The 20532-nt window shown below is 38.8% G+C and overlaps 1 protein-coding gene across 1 annotated transcript in view; it reads right to left on the bottom strand.

Annotated features, from left to right (window-relative positions):
* slc43a1a (solute carrier family 43 member 1a) overlaps positions 1 to 16296 on the bottom strand; it is a 30268-nt gene extending 13972 nt beyond the window's left edge. Inside the window, exons 1-5 of the mRNA XM_084719086.1 lie at positions 16080 to 16296; positions 7850 to 8013; positions 6508 to 6697; positions 4006 to 4061; positions 2063 to 2139 (exon numbers count right to left, since the gene is read on the bottom strand). Of these exons, the coding sequence (XP_084575212.1) occupies positions 2063 to 2139; positions 4006 to 4061; positions 6508 to 6697; positions 7850 to 8003 (477 nt within the window). The 5' untranslated portion in view covers positions 8004 to 8013; positions 16080 to 16296. The remainder of the gene's footprint in view (positions 1 to 2062; positions 2140 to 4005; positions 4062 to 6507; positions 6698 to 7849; positions 8014 to 16079) is intronic.
* Positions 16297 to 20532: the final 4236 nt, after the last annotated feature.

The raw sequence follows: 20532 nt of genomic DNA, 5'->3' as shown, positions 1-20532 counted from the left end.
ATTTGAACAGAGGTGAGTGGGCCGAGCTTTGCGGAGGGTGTGTGGTCAACTGGAGGCCGCTATTGGCCGAAACACAAATGGGCGACTTTCCATCTGGGAGAAGTCATGTGCGGCTCAGACGGAAACACTGTCTCACACACACACACACTCACACACGCAAACCTACATACTTGCCAGGGCGCAGGAGGCAGCGACAACAATAAAACACACCTGATAATGTTGGTGCCAGCTGACACATCACACGCAAACGCACACGCCTGACACGAATGTAAACAAACACGGCTTCCAGTCACAACACACACTGTTTCCTCAGCTGACACAAATACAGGCCCCGACCACGCTGAGACTCTCAGCTACCAAAACTTCTCTGCTCATTTGTTCCAGGAACACAACAACCCGTACCAGTACTACTCAGAATATGAGTTATGCAACCACAGGAGGGACATTTTTTCAGTCTCAGTGCTGTAATAAGGGACAAGCTGCACAGTGCTGTCAGTGAGTACAGGACATAGTAAACATAAAGTGAAAATGTATGTGATCTATAATGCAGCTTAAAGGGAGAGTCAGGGTTATTAAATGTGGGGTTGTATGAGTCACTCATTCATAGTCAGTGTATTAACTAAGGCTGTACGATTTGGTAAAAAGGCCACATTGCCATTATTTTGACTGAAAGTGTGATATGCGATACGATTTAAGGAAATGATCAGTTTTGCAATACAGTTTTCATGTTCACTGAAAAGCAAACAAACAAAAAAAAACTAAAATTGTTATGATGTGATATTTAATGAGGTTTGTGCCAAACTAAAAAAACAACATGTTTTCTTTAATCTGTTTTCTCACACATTTTTCCTTTTTCAAAAAATTGCAATTTGGTTCTGCGATTTGGATTTTGCACTTGGCAATAATGGTTAAAAGATAAAATTGTGCGGCTTTTCTAAATGTTATTGGACCAAACTGATCGAAACCTGACAGTGAAACAATTAATTTCGAAAAAAAAGAAAAAAGAAAAGAAAAACACCCACCATTTTTACAGCATCTTTCACAATGTAAGTCTATGGGAAAGTCTTTTTTTTGGGTACAGTGCGTCACGTGCATCATCCCATACCTACTACTGTTGGTAAAACACTGACTATGGATACGTTCTTCATACAACCCCACTTCAAATAATCAGAACTATTTCTTTAAGCGGCATGACAAATCTCAGTTTTTCTTTTTACATTTAGTACTTTGTACTGCAGCTCCCCTTACAAAGTACATACTGTTGCATACAATATGCATACAATTGGGAAATATTTCTTCGTTATAACATTGCACCTAGATCTAATCCAACCGTCACATTTCATAGCGTGAATTTTGAAGTAAAAAGAATGTGATTGGGAATGCAGCTTCCAATAAAGGGTGTGAGAAGAAAGAGGATATGCAGACTTGTTTTGATTTGTCACATTCATTGGACTGAATGTTTACAACTCAAACAAACAGAAGGAGGAGGCGACAGAGTTTCCTTGTGGCTCAGAATCTGACTCTTCTACAACGTAAGTAATTTCTTCACCCCACAGCGAACTGTGCCTTTAACGACCCACACTGGTCACATTAAAGACCACATTTTGTCCTGGGTGTCCTCATTGAACTTAGACTTGCTATTAATATGAGACACACTGATAAAATTTTTTTGGTGGCGGCCAGGAACACACATACAGTACATAGTGCGAAAGCAAAGGCAGCCTCTGGTGACCGTCTAATCCAATTTGTGGTTTGTACATAACACAACAGAGTTCACAAACATGAGCTGCCATGTGCTTGTTCTTCCTTGTTCGCATTACTTTCTTTCTTTACAAAAAGGTCTTTGATAATGAACATGATAGGAATGTAACTATGGGCGTCGCTGAGCATGTGGACAGGGCCACACCCACCAAAACAATGAGAATTGGCACAGAAGAATGATTTATAGAAAATCAGTCAGCTATCAAAACCACATGAACATCTACAGGTCACTAATGATGTACCTACAGTCTAATCAGTCAGAATCTGTCTTTTTCTGTGTCCTGCTGGTTGTGTGTCTCACCGTCAGGGATGTGAAGGTCAGGCAGATTCCTCCGAAGCCATTCAGCGAGAGAGCCAAGAAAATGAGCGCTGACAGAACTGCAGAGAAAAGGAGAACCACAGAAGAATTGATGCCAAAATCTACTTTCTCAGAACAATACTGGAGGACATGTCTTTCACCACGTCCTCCCAAAGCCTTAAAAGGTTTCACAGACTTTTTTAGTGACTACACTTTTTACTTTTTTCCTCTTTTGTGTTTTTGCAGGCTGCTTTTATGTTGCTACAGCTACATTTGTCAGTTCAGTTCGTAGTTGAAAGTTGAAAAAAGAGAAAGATGTGGTGAACCAACAGGCACTTTGTGCAGCATACTGAGGCCCTTATAAAGTGGAAGTAGCAGATGGCACATGAGCTCAATAAAAAGGCCACAGGAAATAAAATATTGCAGTTTTAGGTAGCACACAGGCATTTTTCTGGCGTGTTTTCAATACCAGCTGAGCCAATGTGATTTAAAAATGTGAAGTGGCGTGCAGAGAGACTGACTGCCAGCTATTGTTCATAACCTGACCCCGATTTTAATCGCATTCTTCTTCTCTCCCATCTTTATTTCCATCTACAACTATGTGGTGTCCATTGCAGCCAAAGGCAATTGGTGAGATTTAAGGGTTGTCAGCTTGTCGCCAGTGGTGGCCACAAGTGACATGAAATGCATGCTTAATATTTTAATTACTCCATTTAAATTCTTTCACTTTCAACAGGCCACATTTAATACGATACTTAGCTACTGTGTCAAACCACGCCCTCTAGCAACAACAACACCTCTGTCAGGTCAGGAATCAGGTCTGGCTGAACCCAGCAACTTAGGTTGCAGCCCAGTATGCTGTGACAGCACCCCCGCAGCGGCAAGTTTTGGTGGAGCATTTGCACGTAGTGGAGGTGAGCTGTGGCATTAAAATGGATAAATGCCTGCAAAATGGTAATTTACCATTTTTAGTTTGCAGGTTACAAACTCAGAGGCCGACGCTGTTTTACGTAGTGACAAAGACTTTGACAACGGTAAAATGAAAACAGCAGAAGGAAAAGAATGTTGACTGCAAATCGATGCAAAATGTCAATCCTGAGTCACACGGACAGTTGTGAAAGAGGGAATGTGAAGAATGTGGAGAAAATCGATTTTGGAGAGTTTGTTGACTGCTCATGTTATGCCTTTGGACACCTGTCCAACTGCACCTGGTGCAATTCAGTTGTCTCTGTTGAAAAGTTTAATATTAGGAAACACGCACCAACCTGTCTTGTCTGGTTGTCTGAAAGAAGTTTTCTTACTGCTTTAAAATTCTTCAGCACTTCTGAGAGACTGTGTATTGATATTAAGGTGTATTAAAAGACCATAATTCAGCAAATGAGATTCTACCACTGAAACTGTACATATACAGAAAGAAATACTGCAATAAGCAGTATTGAGTATGATGTTTAAGCCGCTAATCATTGGACCAATGGAGACATACATGACATAATTTATTACAGTTTCATTTAGTTTTAGCTACTAACTAAATATTCCAAACTCAGCCCTTCTTGTCTTAGCTGTAGGCAGAGTGTTATATAATCCAGGTACATGAACAAACCCTCAGCAATGTATGTTAACGTGCAGAATGTCGCTCTTCCAGATGAGCACTTGTGCTTCTAATCTCGAAGTAAATCCTCGCTTCAGGTGGTGGTGGTGCTTCCACCTGTCACTCTAAACTTAAAATCATTACTCAGTAAACCTTCTTACATAATATTCACATTAACATTTTGGCTACATAGAAAAGAATTTGAGCTCTCTCACTGGTTATGTCACATTTTGCGGTTGATTCATTGATGTCTAGTACAGATGTGTGTGTGTGTGTGTGTGTGTGTGTGTGTGTGTGTGTGTGTGTGTGTGTGTGTGTGTGTGTGTGTGTGTGTGTTAGCGTTTGTGTTTATACTCACCGTGAGGGTCGTAGGCAGACACCGCCATCATCACACAGGACAGAGCAAAACATGAGCTAGAACAAAAGAACAAGAACATTTTGACTTTATGCATACTTTATCAAAATCTTTACTTGGTGTATTACCCGAGTACATATCCAAGTATTGACATATTACTCCAGTAACTAAAACACCTGATCGTCTGAGAAAATTCTGCTCATGGTTCCAACCACCCAAACCAAACCAGGTAAATTTTTCTTTTACGCCTCACATGCATGGATTGAGCAACAAATCATACTTAATGTGGAATATCTTCTCTCTTAACATGTTCAAAGGCACTTTAAAATGGGTGTTCACAGAACGGTGTCATTGCTTCTTATTAGGGTTGTCATAGTACCATCATTTTAAACTTTGATACAATACTAGTATAAAAAAAAGGATAGTTGATATCACAGAAAAGAGAAAAAGCCCTTGGCACACAAAATAGGATAATTTTTGTTCAGTCCTGGGAAGGAAAAAGTCTTTGAATAGTCTCTGTGAAAACCTGTTTTATGTTACCAGAACACATAACAGATTTTCTTTTTAGGTAGCACTTTATGTATATTTGGTCCTTTTTTGTAATTCAGGATTATTAGACACACATGTTTTGCTCTATTTCTTATATTTGTAATTATTTAAAATATTGGTCAAAGTTAACTGTTTCAGTCCCCTGATATCATCTTGGATATTCAAATTTATTGGTAAGCTGTCAAATATCCTGCCTAAATTACCATATCTTTGTCACAAGTGTAAACCACTTTCAAGGGATCATTGCAAAAATGTTTATATGTATGTTCTATATTCTGTATATCACATTCTGTCTAAAGAGTATCGGCAAATATATCAGCAACAAAATTTATTTACTCCCTAATATCTTTATCAGCATCCGTCAATAAATTCCAGTATCTGTTGAGCTCTAAACTAAACTGAACTGAGGTCTTGAATGAGCACTTAAGATCTTTTATTTTTTATAGCTTTGATACTTCTAATACTATGAAATGTTAGTATTGTGTTGTTTTAAACGAGTGGTATTACTTCTAATAAGTGCCATGATTTGCCATGATCCTTTAAGCCTCTGATTTATTTAAATATATATATCTGTTTCTTGTGTTGTAGTATGCTTTTATGTCTTTGTAATGCATGTGTTTTGTATCTGATTGCTGTCTGTTGTCTGCACTTTTATATGAAAACTTTTATATTTTTTGCTTCCTAGCAGAAGAGATATTGTTTCTCAGTTGGAATTTCCTGGTTAAATAAAGGGTGAATAACAATAAAATCATATCTTGGAATGCTGACAATCAGTGTGTGCTTGTGTTTTTTATATATACAACTATAGAAACTCTCAGACGGACATGATAGAAATACTAAAATGCTGGTGACTCAGCCTTCTCTGTGCTTGTAAATGTTTTGAGTCATATAACTGTCATGTCATTCAGTGAAAGTAAGATGCAAATTAGTTCACACAATCTTAAATACAGCCAACCAATGTGGGCGTGAGTTAAGCAATATTTTCATACATAAATAACACTAAAATGGCAGTTGCATAAGCAATTGGTTATCTGCCAAAGAACTGAAGCTGCCAGTAGTTTAACAGCCTGGATGTTGCAGCTGCAGATAAATGTTTCATTCTCCATTTTTATCAACGTTCATCACGTTATCAAAGCGTCTGCTGAGGCTATTCAATTTCATGGCTGCGAAAACCATGACTGAGAAAAGAGAAACAACGCATGTGTCGAACATCACAGCTCTTAAAATTGTTCTCCGGATCTATAAAACACTGGTTTCTGGACAGTCAAACATGCTGTCATGATCTGGACCGGTGGTTGTGTCACTGTTTTCTTAACTTTGACTGTGTTTATGTGCTTTTATATAGTATGTTTTCTTGAATTTGTTTTGGTTATGTCACTGTTTAATTATTTGCGCTCATCTGTCTGTGTTTATATATTTTTTTTAATGTTTTTACATGCCATACAAACATGATGGACTTAAGTGATCACATGAATTAATGTGTATTATTTTCATTCCTCTCTGTTCTCATTCAGTGCTGTATAATTATACGAGAATGTGCAGTTGTTAACATGTTTCCACACCCAAGAAAGAATTTCACTACTTAGTATACAAACAATGGACACACACTCACTCACACACACACACACACACACACACACTCTGTGCCACACCTACATTCATTGATTGAGAACACAGAAGAGGTGTAATCTCCCTCCGCCCACTGAGGGAATGTGATCTGTCTGCTTTTTTAGTTTTACTATCAAATCAGTAGTAGTTGAAGAATTCACTACTGTTTCATGCAGCTTTCTCTGTAGATTCTCACCATCAGGACATTTATAAGGACGTGTGAAGACACCAAACCTCCAAATGACAAAATCAAAATTTAACAAAAGCAGTTTTAAGTGTTTGGGACCCAGGACATTCCCTCACGAGTGTGAGAGATACGGTATACGTGACTATTTTTACGGGAATTACCTTCCCATTAGGCGGATTGGGCGTGGCCCAAACTTGTCCATCAGGATACCGAGAGGCAGGGTGGTGGCACTGAGCAAGAACGAACCAATCGTGAAGCCCAGATTCAGCATCTCCTCCTGATCCACGCAGCTGAGCCACTCCACCTCGCCGTCAGATGAGTTACCCGAAGACAAGCCCACAGAGTCATTCCCTGTGGGAACAGAAGAGTGCGGAGGGTTAATTAGAGAGTGGAGAGGTAGGAATGTATACAGGGAAAGACCAATAAAACAACATTTGTTCAAGAGATAATTAAAAGGAAAAGGAACAGAGAAAAATGGATTTCTGCTGCATAAGTGTGTTTTTTCAAATTTTACTCTAATATTTGCCTTTTATAAAGTAAATAACTGAAATAATGATACTTCTCAAAGCTCTACAAATAACCAAACAGCTGGTTGACATGTGCAAACAGTGACGACGAGTTTGCAAATAGACACTGCTCCCTCATGTGTGATGCATGAGCCAGTTGTCTTAACCCTTCTGTTACACTGGTTTACTTCCTGAGTAAGTGTGAGTAAAAATAAAATAATATTTGCAAAATGAACCATTATAAATAAAACAAGTTTTGCCAACCTATAGTCTTTTGTTGAGATAATTTGCCTTTCCTCTTTAGATAAACGTCAACATTTCAGTTTTAGTTTAGTTTTATTATTTGGGTGCTTGAAAATTAAATGGTTGCAATTAAAATGATTAAATTATAAACCAAATAGTTCACTTTCAAATTTATTCAACAGTTTTCGAAAACCTTTTTTGTTGTTTCTAAAACTTAAATATTCAAGTTTTTTTAAGAAGCAAAGTAAATCATTTCAATCATTTCAAAAAAGACAGTTGCCTTGAAATTTTAAGTTCATAAACCATTTATGTTACATCAAATAGGGAAACATTTCAGGTTTTCAAGTTATTTAGTGTATGTATGTTATCCTACGTAGTAGTGTTATGTTTGGGGTCAGTTGTGGTCACCAATAACACCAATAAATAAGAGGGAAAATTCTCTATATTGAACCTTTTTTTATTGGTGAGACCCAAAACAGAAGTAATACATCATTTCTTCATTCAGACTTGTGAAATGTGTCATCAGTTAAAAATCATTTGTTTTCTTGTAAGTTATCCCAACTAACAGCTAACAGGAAACACACCTGTACCTGAAACAAATTACAAATCTCTGTGGGTTTGATCATTGTTGGAAACATTTGGACAATTTAAGCACACAATTCAACATACATACTGTATGTCTTGATTTTTTAGACATTTTAGCTTTAAAGAAAAATAAACCAATATGGCTGCGATGCAGAGCTGCTGATGTTACCTGTGCACAGGTGGGAGTAGAAGCCTTCCCTCTTCAACATGATGAGCAGGGAGCCCCATCCCAGCAGCACCGCTGAACACAGCAGGTTTTCAAACACCGCTGTCACCGCCATCCACCAGCGCCTCCTGTAGGCCTGGCGCAGAGAGGGCGCCATCGCTGCTTCTCTGTGAGAAAAAGCGAAAGAAAATAATTAAAATAATTACAATGACATGAGGTGTCCTTGAGAAACTTGAGGTGAACACCTAATTAATCAAAACAGTCTCTGTTATGACAATTAACTGTATTTCTTTGGGCTTCACGAGGCTACTTCGCAATGCCTGCCAAAGCCTTAACACAAATAAAAGTCAACATGAGAATATATGCAAACAAGGGCTGCAAATAAGCTTTACAGTTTAGGGATTCAGCTTTTATTGGACAGGACGGCCTGAAGATGGACCAGAAATGGGGGACAGAAAGTCACGCAGACCAGAGCTGAACCCACGGCCGCTGCCGAGGACTTGGGCTGCACACTCCACCAGCTGAGCCACTGGGCTGCCCAATGTGGAGTTACTTCAAGCTCAGTGAAGAAAAAAGCAAAACAGCCAAGTGTAATTTATAGATCAATGTGAAAGTTTGAATGGTGCTGACCAATCAGAAACACTGCTAAAACTTCTCTGTGTGAAAAACCTTCAACTAATAATTCAATTCATGTTCATGGGAATATTTGTACATCCCTACAAACTTATTATTAACAGGGCACCTTCTTCTTTCACTGATTCATTTTTCATTATGGTTACTTCACAGTTGAGACCGGATGGAGTCCCTCGAGACAGCACATTTTTCTCCCAGTCGGCCTAATGAGTGCCCATGTGACCGGCCATTGTTTTGTAAATCCCAGTTGGACACCTAACACCTTGCACTTCATTGTCCTCAGAAATCCTCCCACTGTGCTGTCAACACAGCAGCAATTTCACCCTTGATTTTGACCGGAGGAAACAATGCAAAGCACCTGAGCAGTCTGCCCTTTTGTTGTGGAAATAGGGAGGAGCATCTTGAAAAGGGCAACATTTCCACAACCAAATTCAAAGAGTCTTTTTTAACAGCATGTCACGACAGTTTGGCTTTGGGGTTGATCTCACTGGCATTAATCAGTTTAAAGTGAGTGGTGATGCAACAACACACAAACAAAGTGAAACCGATGACGCGACTGAGCAAATTTAGTCATGACCGCCTGGAAAATACAAACACGGGACAGGTCACCGGTCACTTTAACCTGTGTGACCAACGCGCAGAATTCAGTCACGACCATCCAGGATCGCACACACATCTGGAAAACATCTCAGCACAAAACAAAGATCCAAATATACCCAGCTATTCCATTTGGCGGCAAACCAGAGGAGAAGTGGAAAGGAACAGAGGGAGGAAAAGTCTCAGCCACTCAATCTGAGGGGGTGGAGGGCAGGAGGGAGGGGGAATCGTGGGAGGAGGGCTGCAGTCAGACAGGAAACATTTTTAGTAGTTCCTAATGAGGGCATCTCTTCAGCGGGTGTGTGTGTGTGTTGTATGGGAGAAGGAGCGAGGATCTAATGGGACAGATTTGTCTCTGCGTATGTGCTCATGAAGCGTGCATGTAATGCGATTATCCAAGGCCCACTGAACTGCCTTTGTGCTGAAAACAGAGTTTGAAAAAGGGGGATTTCTATGTAACTGACACCCCATGCTGAAACCCCCTTCAACACACACACACATACACACACACACCACTCCCCAACTCTCAACGACAATACAACACGGCAAGACTGCGCTCATTGACTCAGTCCCATAAATGTCTAAGCCACAAATTAACATGTTAATTAACTCAAAAGAGCACATTGACAGTAAAAAGGTTGACTTTTTGGCTGTGGCTGTCTATAATCAGGGGTGATGATACGGTTATTCTTGGATGCCAATGATATTATTGCTTCTGTTTATTGTTAGCCTCATTGATTCCTGAGAAATTTTCTGTGTGGGGAAAATTAGTACGCCTGCACAGGTTTTCGGCATCAATGCAACTCTGAGTATGAACACTACGATGCCATATTAGGACTATTCTAGATACAAATAAATAAATACAGAGTGGGGAGGAGAGTGATTTAAGTCATAAATTGATGATTTTAGAAAATTTAAGCGGCAGATTTATGAGAAATAACTCACACGTTACTGAGAAAAAAATTGAAAATGATCTGAGAGTATAAAATCATGAATCTGCAAGGACAAACTCACAAGTTTATGACAATTAAAGTGGTAAAATTATGAGAAAACACTCATACTCGAATATTCGAAAGGAGGTCGACCGATGCAGAAAGATCGGTATCGAAAAAGAAAAAAATTGTCTTGGAACATCTCTAGATAAAAGAAACTGATAAGCGCTGAAGCGTACGATTCTGATCGATCAGACAGATGAATCAGTTCCCATCCCTAGTGTAATCGATTAATCTGCCAATTATTTTCTCAATCAACTGTTTGAACGATAAAACATTAGAAAACAGTGAAAAATGCCCATCACAATATCCAAGAGTGGCTTCATCAAATGTTGTTTTGTCTGAGCAACACTCAAAAATATTAAAGTTATTGTTTTAATGTACTTTAATTTTCACATTAAAGAAGCAGAGACAACCACGTTTTTGTTATTTTGTTTGAAAATGATCAATTAAAATGACCAGCATAGTTACAGATTAATTTTGTCGATCAGCCAACCAATAAATCAATTCTATCTCAATATTGACATGATTCTGACAGTCTATCCCCAGTTTATTGCCTCCTGATATCTGAATAATAACACTGGCCCACTGTCTCTACTGTCTCTACTTTGTTCCTGTTTTTTTTTTCACTCTTTCATCAGAGTGTGAATCAGGCACATTTTCAACTGGCTTCAAATGTCAAGTTACAAATTCTGTTCATCATGGTCTGATAATGGTTTAAAACTTGCAAAAGATGCTTGAAGTGGGGAAACAAGCCACAGAAGATGAATCAATCAGCGCTTCCGCTTCCATAGCAATGGCAGATATTTCCACGGGGTGAGGATGGCCAACGCTGCTTTGAGATGTGGAGAAAATGATCCTCCATCAGTGCATCGCTTTAACTAATGATGGAAAGAGCACTGAAATCTGTATTCAAGTAGAAGTACTGTTACATTGCTTAAATATTGACTGAGTAAAACTAAAAGTAGAACGTATTCTTCTTAAAAACCGCTCAGAGTATTACTTTGATATCAATGCATGATCATTAGCGTGCATTCAATCAAAGGTCGTTTGTGTGCCTGTGTTTTTTACGTCCATATGTCATGGTTTGCAAAAGCAAATTAAAGGTTCGGATGCTCATTCTAATTGTTTTAAGAGTCAGTAAGTAGATCACATGGCGTAATGTATACTTAAGTACGAACAAAACTGCAGACTCGAGAAACATCAACAGTGAAAAGTAACAGTTAAAGTTGTAATTTGTTATACTTCCATCCCCGACTTTAATCATTAACTGTGCTGCTTGTCATTGGGTTTCTACAACACCATGACTTACAAAGCAGACTGGAGCTCACAGCACCCACATAGCATCTGACATGAAAAGCTGGCACACACTAATCAGACTTTCATCGCTCTTTTAACCCCAGGTGTAAATCCACTTTCCTGCGCTGAATGTGCCGTGTCACTTTGAGGACCACTAATCCTCTCCATGTTCCCTCTGTTTTACAAACAATAAAAACTCTTGTGTCTTTGTTTAGAGAAATACCGGGTGCAGAACTAGTGCAGGTTGTATGAACCGGGACGTCAAAGTTACAAAGTATTTGTTAATGTGTTAATCCAGCAGAACCGACAGACAGAACAGCCATTCAAACACGGACTGACACAGTCCATTAAAGTCCTAAGTATAGAGACGATCGTCACATGGATTGGATTTACGGTGCTGTGGCTGCGGCGCACAATAAACACACATCACATTCACAGTGTGGGCAGTCATTGCTCAGGAGACATCGTTGTAAATGCAACACAGAGTCACGGATACTCTGCGTGTCACAATAGCACACGAGGAGCCCATTTGCGTGTGTGTCCATAAGAAAAGCGTGGTGTCAGCTGTGGGTGTGTGTGAGAGTGTGTGTTTGAGCTCAGGTTATATGACCACGTGTGACTGATGCAAGACACACGAGTTATTCAAGTTCAGATCTGCTGCCTCCACCTCTGTTTCTGCTTATCACACATTCTTCCTCTCTGTTTCCCGCCTGTTTGCTGCTGCCATTACAACAGGAAACTGACAGAGTTAGCAAGAGTACACACCTTCATTAGTCAAGTAGAAGCACAGATACTTGTGGAAACTGATTAAGCTTCTTTACTCGTGTAAAAGTGAAAAAGTGCAGGGTCTGAAATGTACTCAAAGTACCAGTAAGTCTCCCTCTCTTGTCTGTTTGGTCTTGGTATGTCTGTTGTGCGTGGTATGCACTGATGGACACACCGAGGAATCGTCTTTTTTCTGTGTTATTGTCTCGTCCACTTATGTGGAAATCAGTATTGATGTTGGGACGGTGACGCACAGTGATGCAAAATAAAATTAATCAATAATTCCTCTCAAATGCAGCAAACCTAAAGTAACGAGCCTGTTTTGAAAATGCGAGGGTTAGAAAGTACAGATATTTGTGTTAAAATGTGGGGAAATCATAAACTAATTTGGTCGAATTAACTAATCTTTTCTCACTGACTTCACATAAATATACAAGGTTTATTCACTTAGGTTGATTAAACTTAAAGGTGGGTTGTGCTACACTTTTTTAAATTAAATTCAGCCAATATCTCCCCTGTAAAAGGGCAACAAACAGTGTCTCAGACCAAGGGAGGGTAAATCCTCTGAACCAGCACTGAAGGAAGATTTATTTATTTGTCGAGTTCAAATATGATCAACCTTTCTCCAAAATAGCGAACCCCTACCCCTAGTATTTATTTTCTGTACATTTCAGAACTTATGAAGTTTTTCTTTTGACTTGAAATGATGAGTTTAAGGAATGTACAGTACAGAGTTCAATCAACTCGTTAAATTAAGTTTCTAAAGGAACATGATCAGAGACTTGATTCTCCAAAGAACCTTCTTTTTTATAGTTTGAAAACAACATAGTTCAAGTATATGAGTGTGTAAATTCAGTCTCCACCCGTTATACTTAAATTAAATAAGTTCACAATACTTTCTCATGTACAACTGAATTATTATCATGTTTACATTACTGGAAAAGTTTATTTGTTGTGAATCAAATTAACCCCAACTTGTCTTTTTATTTTCAGTCAACTTGACACTTTAATCGTAGCCCGGACACTAACTTTTTTAAACTGAGGAATACCTGAATATTCTACTCAAGTACAGTAATGAAGTATTTGTATGACTCACGAACACGTTGCCATCATGGCGAACAGGCTGACAACAATAGCCACTGCAACAGGACCATGGTGATAATAAGGAGTGGCCTGGTGTGAGGACGCGGGAAAGTCAACACAACAAACTCTAACAATCAAGTTAAAACATGAGAGGGAGATGACTTTTTAAGGGTTGGCAGGCAGTTGTGAGCCCTTGTCACAACACTGTGAAGTGTGTGTGTGTGTGTGTAGGGAGAGCAGGTGAAGTCCTCCCTGAGAGAAAACACCATATAAGGAAGCTGCTTCCTGAAATACCTGCGCTCCAGCTGAATGATGCAATGTTGCCAGCTTCACCGTTATGGTCATGGAGAGTTTTGGTAGCCTATTTTTAGGAAAGAGGGTTATATTATATATTTTTTAGGATTGCAATGATAAAATCAAAGCTTTTCTGTCTTTTCTGACATGTTTGATTCGTCACGTGTCGCGGTTTCTTTCAAGTCTTTCTGTCGCTGCTCCCATCCAGCCCTCTGCTCTTTTTTCCCCGCGGGGATGTTTCTGACCTTGACCAGCCGTGTTTATTCACCGCTGCAGGACACAAAGGACCGCAGGCCAAACTCTTTATCCTCACAAGTTTCTAACTAAACAAACGTCGCTCTCTAGGAGCCTCTGTTCCCCGAGGAGTCCAAAAAACGCAACCCCCGAGGCAGCCCGGCCGGCCGGCAGCTGTCTCTCCGCGGGCATGACCTCAGTCCGGGGTCCGGTTACCGACCCGGCGGGGCGGCCGCTGAGAAGACCCGTCCCGGAGCAAGTCTAACGATGCGTTCACGTGCTGTCCGAATGTGTCGGAATTCTGGGTTCAAAGCCGACCCCCCAAAAAGTGGAGGGTTGCCCACCACCTGTTTCCCATGATTCCACGCCTACCTACATGTGACACTGAAGGAGGCAGAGAGACACATGAAATCAATGTCAAGAACATACGCTGAGAGGGCTAAACGAAATGCAAAAAAAAAAATCATATTGTGATTATTTAGACAGATATTGTGATTGCAATATGAGTAATCGATGCCCACTTTTGCACTGAGTTTTCACTGGAAAAAAAATGATGATGTCATGTTTGCTGGGGTCAGTAGCAAATACGATTGTCATTAATTATTTAATTAAAATTGCATTACTCAATAGTTTACATGGCAATAATTGTGCTTCATTGGACATTGATTTGTCTGGTGGAGGCCTTTGTTGACTGAGTAAACTTAAAATGAGAAAAAATAAACAGATGAAAATTAGAAAATAATTGAAAATAAAAAAACAAAAGGTGCACTGCAGATATAAATCTTAAAATTGCAGAATTCTTGCGAAGTCTTTTATTTATTTGTTGACTCAAATAAAATCTCCTGTGACTCACCTGTGGGTCATGACCCAGTCTCTGGGAAATACTGCTTTACTTTCACAGAATCATCTGTCAGAAGGTTTATTTTACCACAGATTATGAGGCTACTAAAGATTTTTCTTCAATAAAATAAAAATAAAATAAAATGAGAAGAAAAATCAGATTTTTTTTCAACTATCACTTAGGGAAAATGCACAAAATTTGCTACCCTGGTACCAAATAAGCATGTTTCCGACAATGTTCTTCAGGTCAGGGCATCTCTGTAGTATTGCAATTCTACACTTGTAGGGTATGTTGTGACACATTCTACCTTTATCAAAAAACTATAGCTGCTGCGATTTGGATACTGCACTCGGCCATATTTGCTAATATTTTGATTAATTGTGCAGCCTCACTGAATAATTATAGTTGTGCAGTGGCAGACCCAATTTATAAGCCCATGTTTGGTAATGACACATGATATAAGCTTTCAATGTAATCATCATCACCTCTGCACAAAGCTTCTCTGAGTGACTTCATGCAACACAACCCACCTAAACTCTTTGTTTATTATAGGCTTCTTTACTCTAAACTTTTCGTTTAAATTACAATCTGATCACAAAAGGTTTTCCAGGGTTCCTACACCTTTTCCAAAGTCAAATTCAACCTATTTTCCAGGAGCATTTGCAAGTGTTTCCAGCACTAAATTACATATTTATATATACACACGAATACTCAAAATGATTATTTACCTGTAAGCAGATTAGCATCCTATTTGATGCAAACTATCCATTCAGGTGTAGAAATTTATTATGAGAGCAATGCAACTGTAGTTTCAAGCAGTTTCAAGCTCTTTATCCAAAATCCAAGCATTTTTCAAACCTTGAACACAAAATTCAAGCGTTTTTGAGGATTTCCAGCACCCATCCATAAGTTTAAAATCTCATTTCAGGGGGTGTCCATGAAGGCAACACTGGTCATGTCCGTATTGTAACGTGTCTGCGACCACCGCTTCTGGCTTTAACTGTAATAACATTTAAATTAGCGCTTACAAACCATATGTGTCTAATTGTAGCTGTGTGCTCATGTGGTTACAGATGATCCCCATGACAGGATTTACTAAAGCAGCAGTTGGCTGCCCAATAAACACAGAAACAACTAGTTATTAAAGAATGAGCGTTCACTACCGAAACAACAGCGCGCTCATTTTGCGGTTTCCTCACTTTCACCTCTCTGTTTCACTCCCACACTGTGAGCTTTTTGCACACTTTACATTGTATTATCTCAGGTTTACCCCAGACACTGAGCCGACAGACATATACACAGACACACACAGAGACAGACAGACAGACAGCCTTTTGTATAAACGGGTAAAGTTGTCTCAGCTTCGTGCCACGTGTATGTGCGTCCTGCTCCCGCGTCATGCCGCCTCTTAACGTTATTACAGTTAATACTACACTTATTAACGCACGGTAGAGGCACGGTGAATATTTAAAGAGAAAAAAACTAATTTACTTACTTGAGTTGTGTGTCTTCTCACAGAAGAAAAAAATTTGAAATGTTGTTTCTTTGCTGCTCACTGAATGAAAAAAATAATGAGGATTAAAAGTCTCTCAGCTGTTTTTTGTTGCAATCTTTGATTAAAGAGGCAGTGAGAGACTGAATCAGGCCTTTTCCTTTCTCTGCTCCTCTCTGTCTTATGGGTTTCGTGGTATAAGACTCCACGATTCTTTTCTCTCTCCGGTTTCATTACAGACTCCCCCCCTCTTTTCCTCCTAATTTGACTTCTAATTCCCTCCCTCTTTTTTCGTCTGTGACTTTCTCGGTCGCCACCCTGCTGCCTTTATTCGCCACTCCACATGACAAATGTCTTAACTCCACTCCACACATGCAAATGTCGTTCATGGCTCCTGCAGCTGGGGACACTATATAGTTTTAAATACACAGAAAAGTGACTGAAAACGAGTTAATCATCCAAAATGACGCTAGCTGTAATATTTATTATCACTATTATACAGCAGAGACTAACTTTACTCTCGTCACTGTCAATATAGTGTCAAGAACCCTGCAACAATTAGACACCCATTTCACAACTAATAGACTACAGTGTATTTACATTTTACAACATTTCACATATAGCCTGGTTATATGTCACCAATATAAACGACGTCATGGCACGTCACTCCTATTCTGACTTCGTGCGCGTGCACGCATGCAACTCGTGTAATTAAGACTTTTCACCCGGCTCGCCACTTCTTCTCTTTGTTCTTCCTTTGTTGCAACAGTGTTCGTTGGTGAGTGTAAGTTATCATTGATGATATAATTCATGGCACTCAGTGTGTAGACGCTTTATGATAATACGCAGGCTCTTAGTTTACTTTATGAGGTGCTCATCTGGGGAAATTAGTAAATTTGATTCCATCTTGAAGTTGCTGCCTGATTATTTAATTACCTGTGCTTTTGAAATTGAGATAGCCTGCATCACTTTTGTACAGCTATGAATCGCCTAGGCATCATTAAAGTCAGTAGTGGCGCTCCTGCCCGGTCACGTGACCTACAAATTTAAGCTGGCGCCATATTAATGTTTTATTTATTTATGTGGATCATCACCTTCTTTTATGAAAGTTGATGCCACTGTGTAGTAATTATTTTTATCATTATTGCTCTGTTGCAGATGTCACAAACCACATGCAGCCCCCTCACTGTTGGAATACCTGCATGTTTGGAAATAAAATCTACAGACTACATTCACCCACACTGTTGTCTACACCTTGCATGTTGTATATACTGATTTATTTATTTGTTTACTTACTTACTTGTTTATCAATTTCTACTTTTACATTTAAGGGCAGGGTCACTTCTGGCCATTTGGGTCCTCTAATTCCTCCAGTCATAGAGCTGAGAGAGAAAAGGGGCTTAAAACATTATAATTGAAGCATTATGGCAATTCCCTTGTTCCATCATGTCTCATGTTTTTGGGTCAATGCCATTTAATGCAAAGGTTTGGGGCACGATTTAACCATTTTTCCTCCATGAGGAAGACCATAGAAAAACTCATGGTTTGATTTGATATCAGAAACGTTTGATATCTGGAGATTTCTGCAATTGTCATATTTGTTTCGGCGATTGGATGGTGAGTACTTCTGTTCTGGAAATGGCCTGAAAAAAGCCTTATTGTCAATACACCTCAGAGAGCCATGCAACCTGTGGCTTCAGAGTCACACGCAGCTCTTTTGCATCCCTGCAGTGGCTCCTTGTGCCTTTGACAAAAAAAAATATGAAAATGAATAACGGTTCATTTTCATTTGCAATTGCTGTAAAGTGATTCTGGCAGTCTCCAATTGAAAAAATATGTAGTCTATTCACAGAATTAAAAAAAAGTCTTTATATTTTATCAACTAATATGTACCTGTGTTTATGGCTCAGTGTCTTTTCCTTAAAATGTTGCCAGTGGATAGTCTTGAGTCTCCTGAGGCTAAAGGTCTCGGATTTAACTCAGAATGGTACCAAATATTTAAAGAACAACTTACACCTGGCTTGCTCACAGTATGCAATTGGATTCTAGAAAAGGTTGAAATTCCACCCTCTTGGAGAGAAGCCATAATATCAGTAATTCCAAAAGAGGGTAAGGACAGAATAGATTGTGCCAATTAAAGACCAATTTTTGTGCTTAATGTGGATTATAAGCTGTATGCATCTATAATAGCAAGGAGAATAGAATATTTATTGGCAGATCTTATTTCTCATGATCAAACCAGTTTTATCAGAGGCAGACAAACCCAGGATAATATATGGAGGACTTTACATATCATGAGACACATACAAATTTGTCTTAGGATTGGATGCTGAAAAGGCTTTTGACTCAGTGGAGTGGTTATACTTGTACAAGGTCTTAGGAAAGTTTGGGTTTAATGATATTAATATTATTAAAAATCTGTATGGACAAACCATCTGTTAAAATTAAAATCAATGGAAATTTAACAAAAGGTTTCACTCTGGAGAGGGGCTGCCTTTAAGGGTGTGTCTGCTCACCTTTGCTCTTTGTGCTGTTCATTGAACCACTCAGTCAGTGGATTAAGCAGACTGATAATATTAAGGGAAAAAGCATTACGGGGCTCGAACGTAAAATTGCCCTTTTTGCTGATTATATTTTTGATTTATTTGAGAGACCCCTCGCTCTCTCTTATTAATTTAATGAATTTACTTCTAATGTTTGGTTCGATGTCAGGATATAAAATAAACGTTAAAAAGACACAGGTGCTGGCCTATAACTACCATCCCTCAGACAAGATATAGTCTGAGTATAACATTCACTGGAAAGCAGACTCAATGAAATACTTAGGTGTGTATCTGCTGAAAGATTTGGACCAATTAACTTTGATCCTTTGAACTTGAACATTAAAGCGGACATAGTCAGGTGGAATCTGCTCCCATTCATGAGTCTAGCCTCAAGAGTGGAATCAGTTAAAATGAATTTATTACCAAGACTTTTGTATTTTTTTTTTCGAAACTCTGCCTGTTGAAATCCCAGATAAACAATTTGTGGAGTGAATTAGACTTATTTCAAAGTACTTGTGGCAGGGCAAGAAACCCAGGAGGAGCTATAATATACTGCCAAAGAATAAGGGGGGTCTGGCACTTCCATGCCTAAAAGACTGTTATAGGGCTGCCCAGTTGAGAGCACTTATTTGTTGGTGCAAATAATGGAACAAAATTTGGAGGGTTGGCAAGTATGATCATAATAGCATCTTCTCACCTTTAAAACTGAGCCAACCACAGGCTCTAAAAAAAAAAAAAGGAAGACAATCAATCAAGCAAACAAATGAAAACAACTAGAAGTACAAGACATTACAGTGACACAACACATGGCATAGTAGGGCGGTGTACAGTACAGCGCCTCACAATTAATTATTCATCGCCATAAGGTGTACATGACCTGTATAGGAGGAACCAAGGTTTCAAAATCTACTCACATAAAGCTGCCCAAGAAAGTCTGTCTTAGTTACAAATGCAGCACACAGTACTGAAACGCTAATCCCAATTTAAAGAATTGCATCGCTGACCATATCAGCTGTTCATTCGTCACAAAGAAGATCAGAAAATTCAAGTAACCATGTTTCTACTAAGCAACATTTTGGCTTATGAACTTTCCAACATAGTAAAATCATTCTTTTATATACATACAGTAAATAGACATGTATACATGCATTTATGGTACAAAATTATCCAATTCATGCACGCATATATAAAGCACCCATTCAGCATTTATTCCTTTGCACTTATTGTATTCATTTGCAATCTACAGAAACACTTGACTTGTATAAAGACTTTGTATGCTGTTGCTGAGTGTTGACTTTTAATACATAGTCATATATTTTTAGATATACCCATTTTCAACTACTTGTTGGCTATGTATATAAATTCTCTGTATAGTTTGTGCAGCTTTGTTGTCCTTGTTTTTAGCTGCATGTCTATTTTTGTGCAAGTGTACTGAGAAAAACTTAAAACCAGACTCAAATTCCTGCCATGTATTTACTTATTAAACCAATAAAGCTGATTGTGATTCTGCAGAGACAGATCTACGACCTCATATATTTGTTATTTCATTGACAGTTGATTCTGTGCGTATGTATGTATCTAAAATGTCTCTGCTGACCAATGTTCAAAGCTATTTAGTAATAAAAGTACATAACATTTCAGTCAGCCAAAGCAAATTAGTTCAATGATGCACTCTACAAAAAGACACAAAAAGATACTGAGATGCTTTAAATTGACTTTTAACGGTATCAGTGTTTCTGTTTACTTCAGTGTCATGTTTAAAAGATAAACCATATAATATTTATCAGTTAAATTTACCTAAATCTTTATTATAGCTTTAAGCAGCCAGTTTTTACTCAACTCAAACCTTAAAGTGCTCTTTGGAGTTTTCTTACATTCACTGTTACTCATCAAAGCAAACTGTGTGTGTATCC

This window comes from Lutjanus erythropterus, chromosome 5, assembly GCF_056507025.1.
Source record: "Lutjanus erythropterus isolate fLutEry1 chromosome 5, fLutEry1.hap2, whole genome shotgun sequence".
In the NCBI taxonomy this organism is placed as follows: Eukaryota; Metazoa; Chordata; class Actinopteri; order Lutjaniformes; family Lutjanidae; genus Lutjanus; species Lutjanus erythropterus.
The sequence above is the reverse complement of the archived record's forward strand: the minus strand, read 5'-3'. Positions and strand labels throughout refer to the sequence as shown.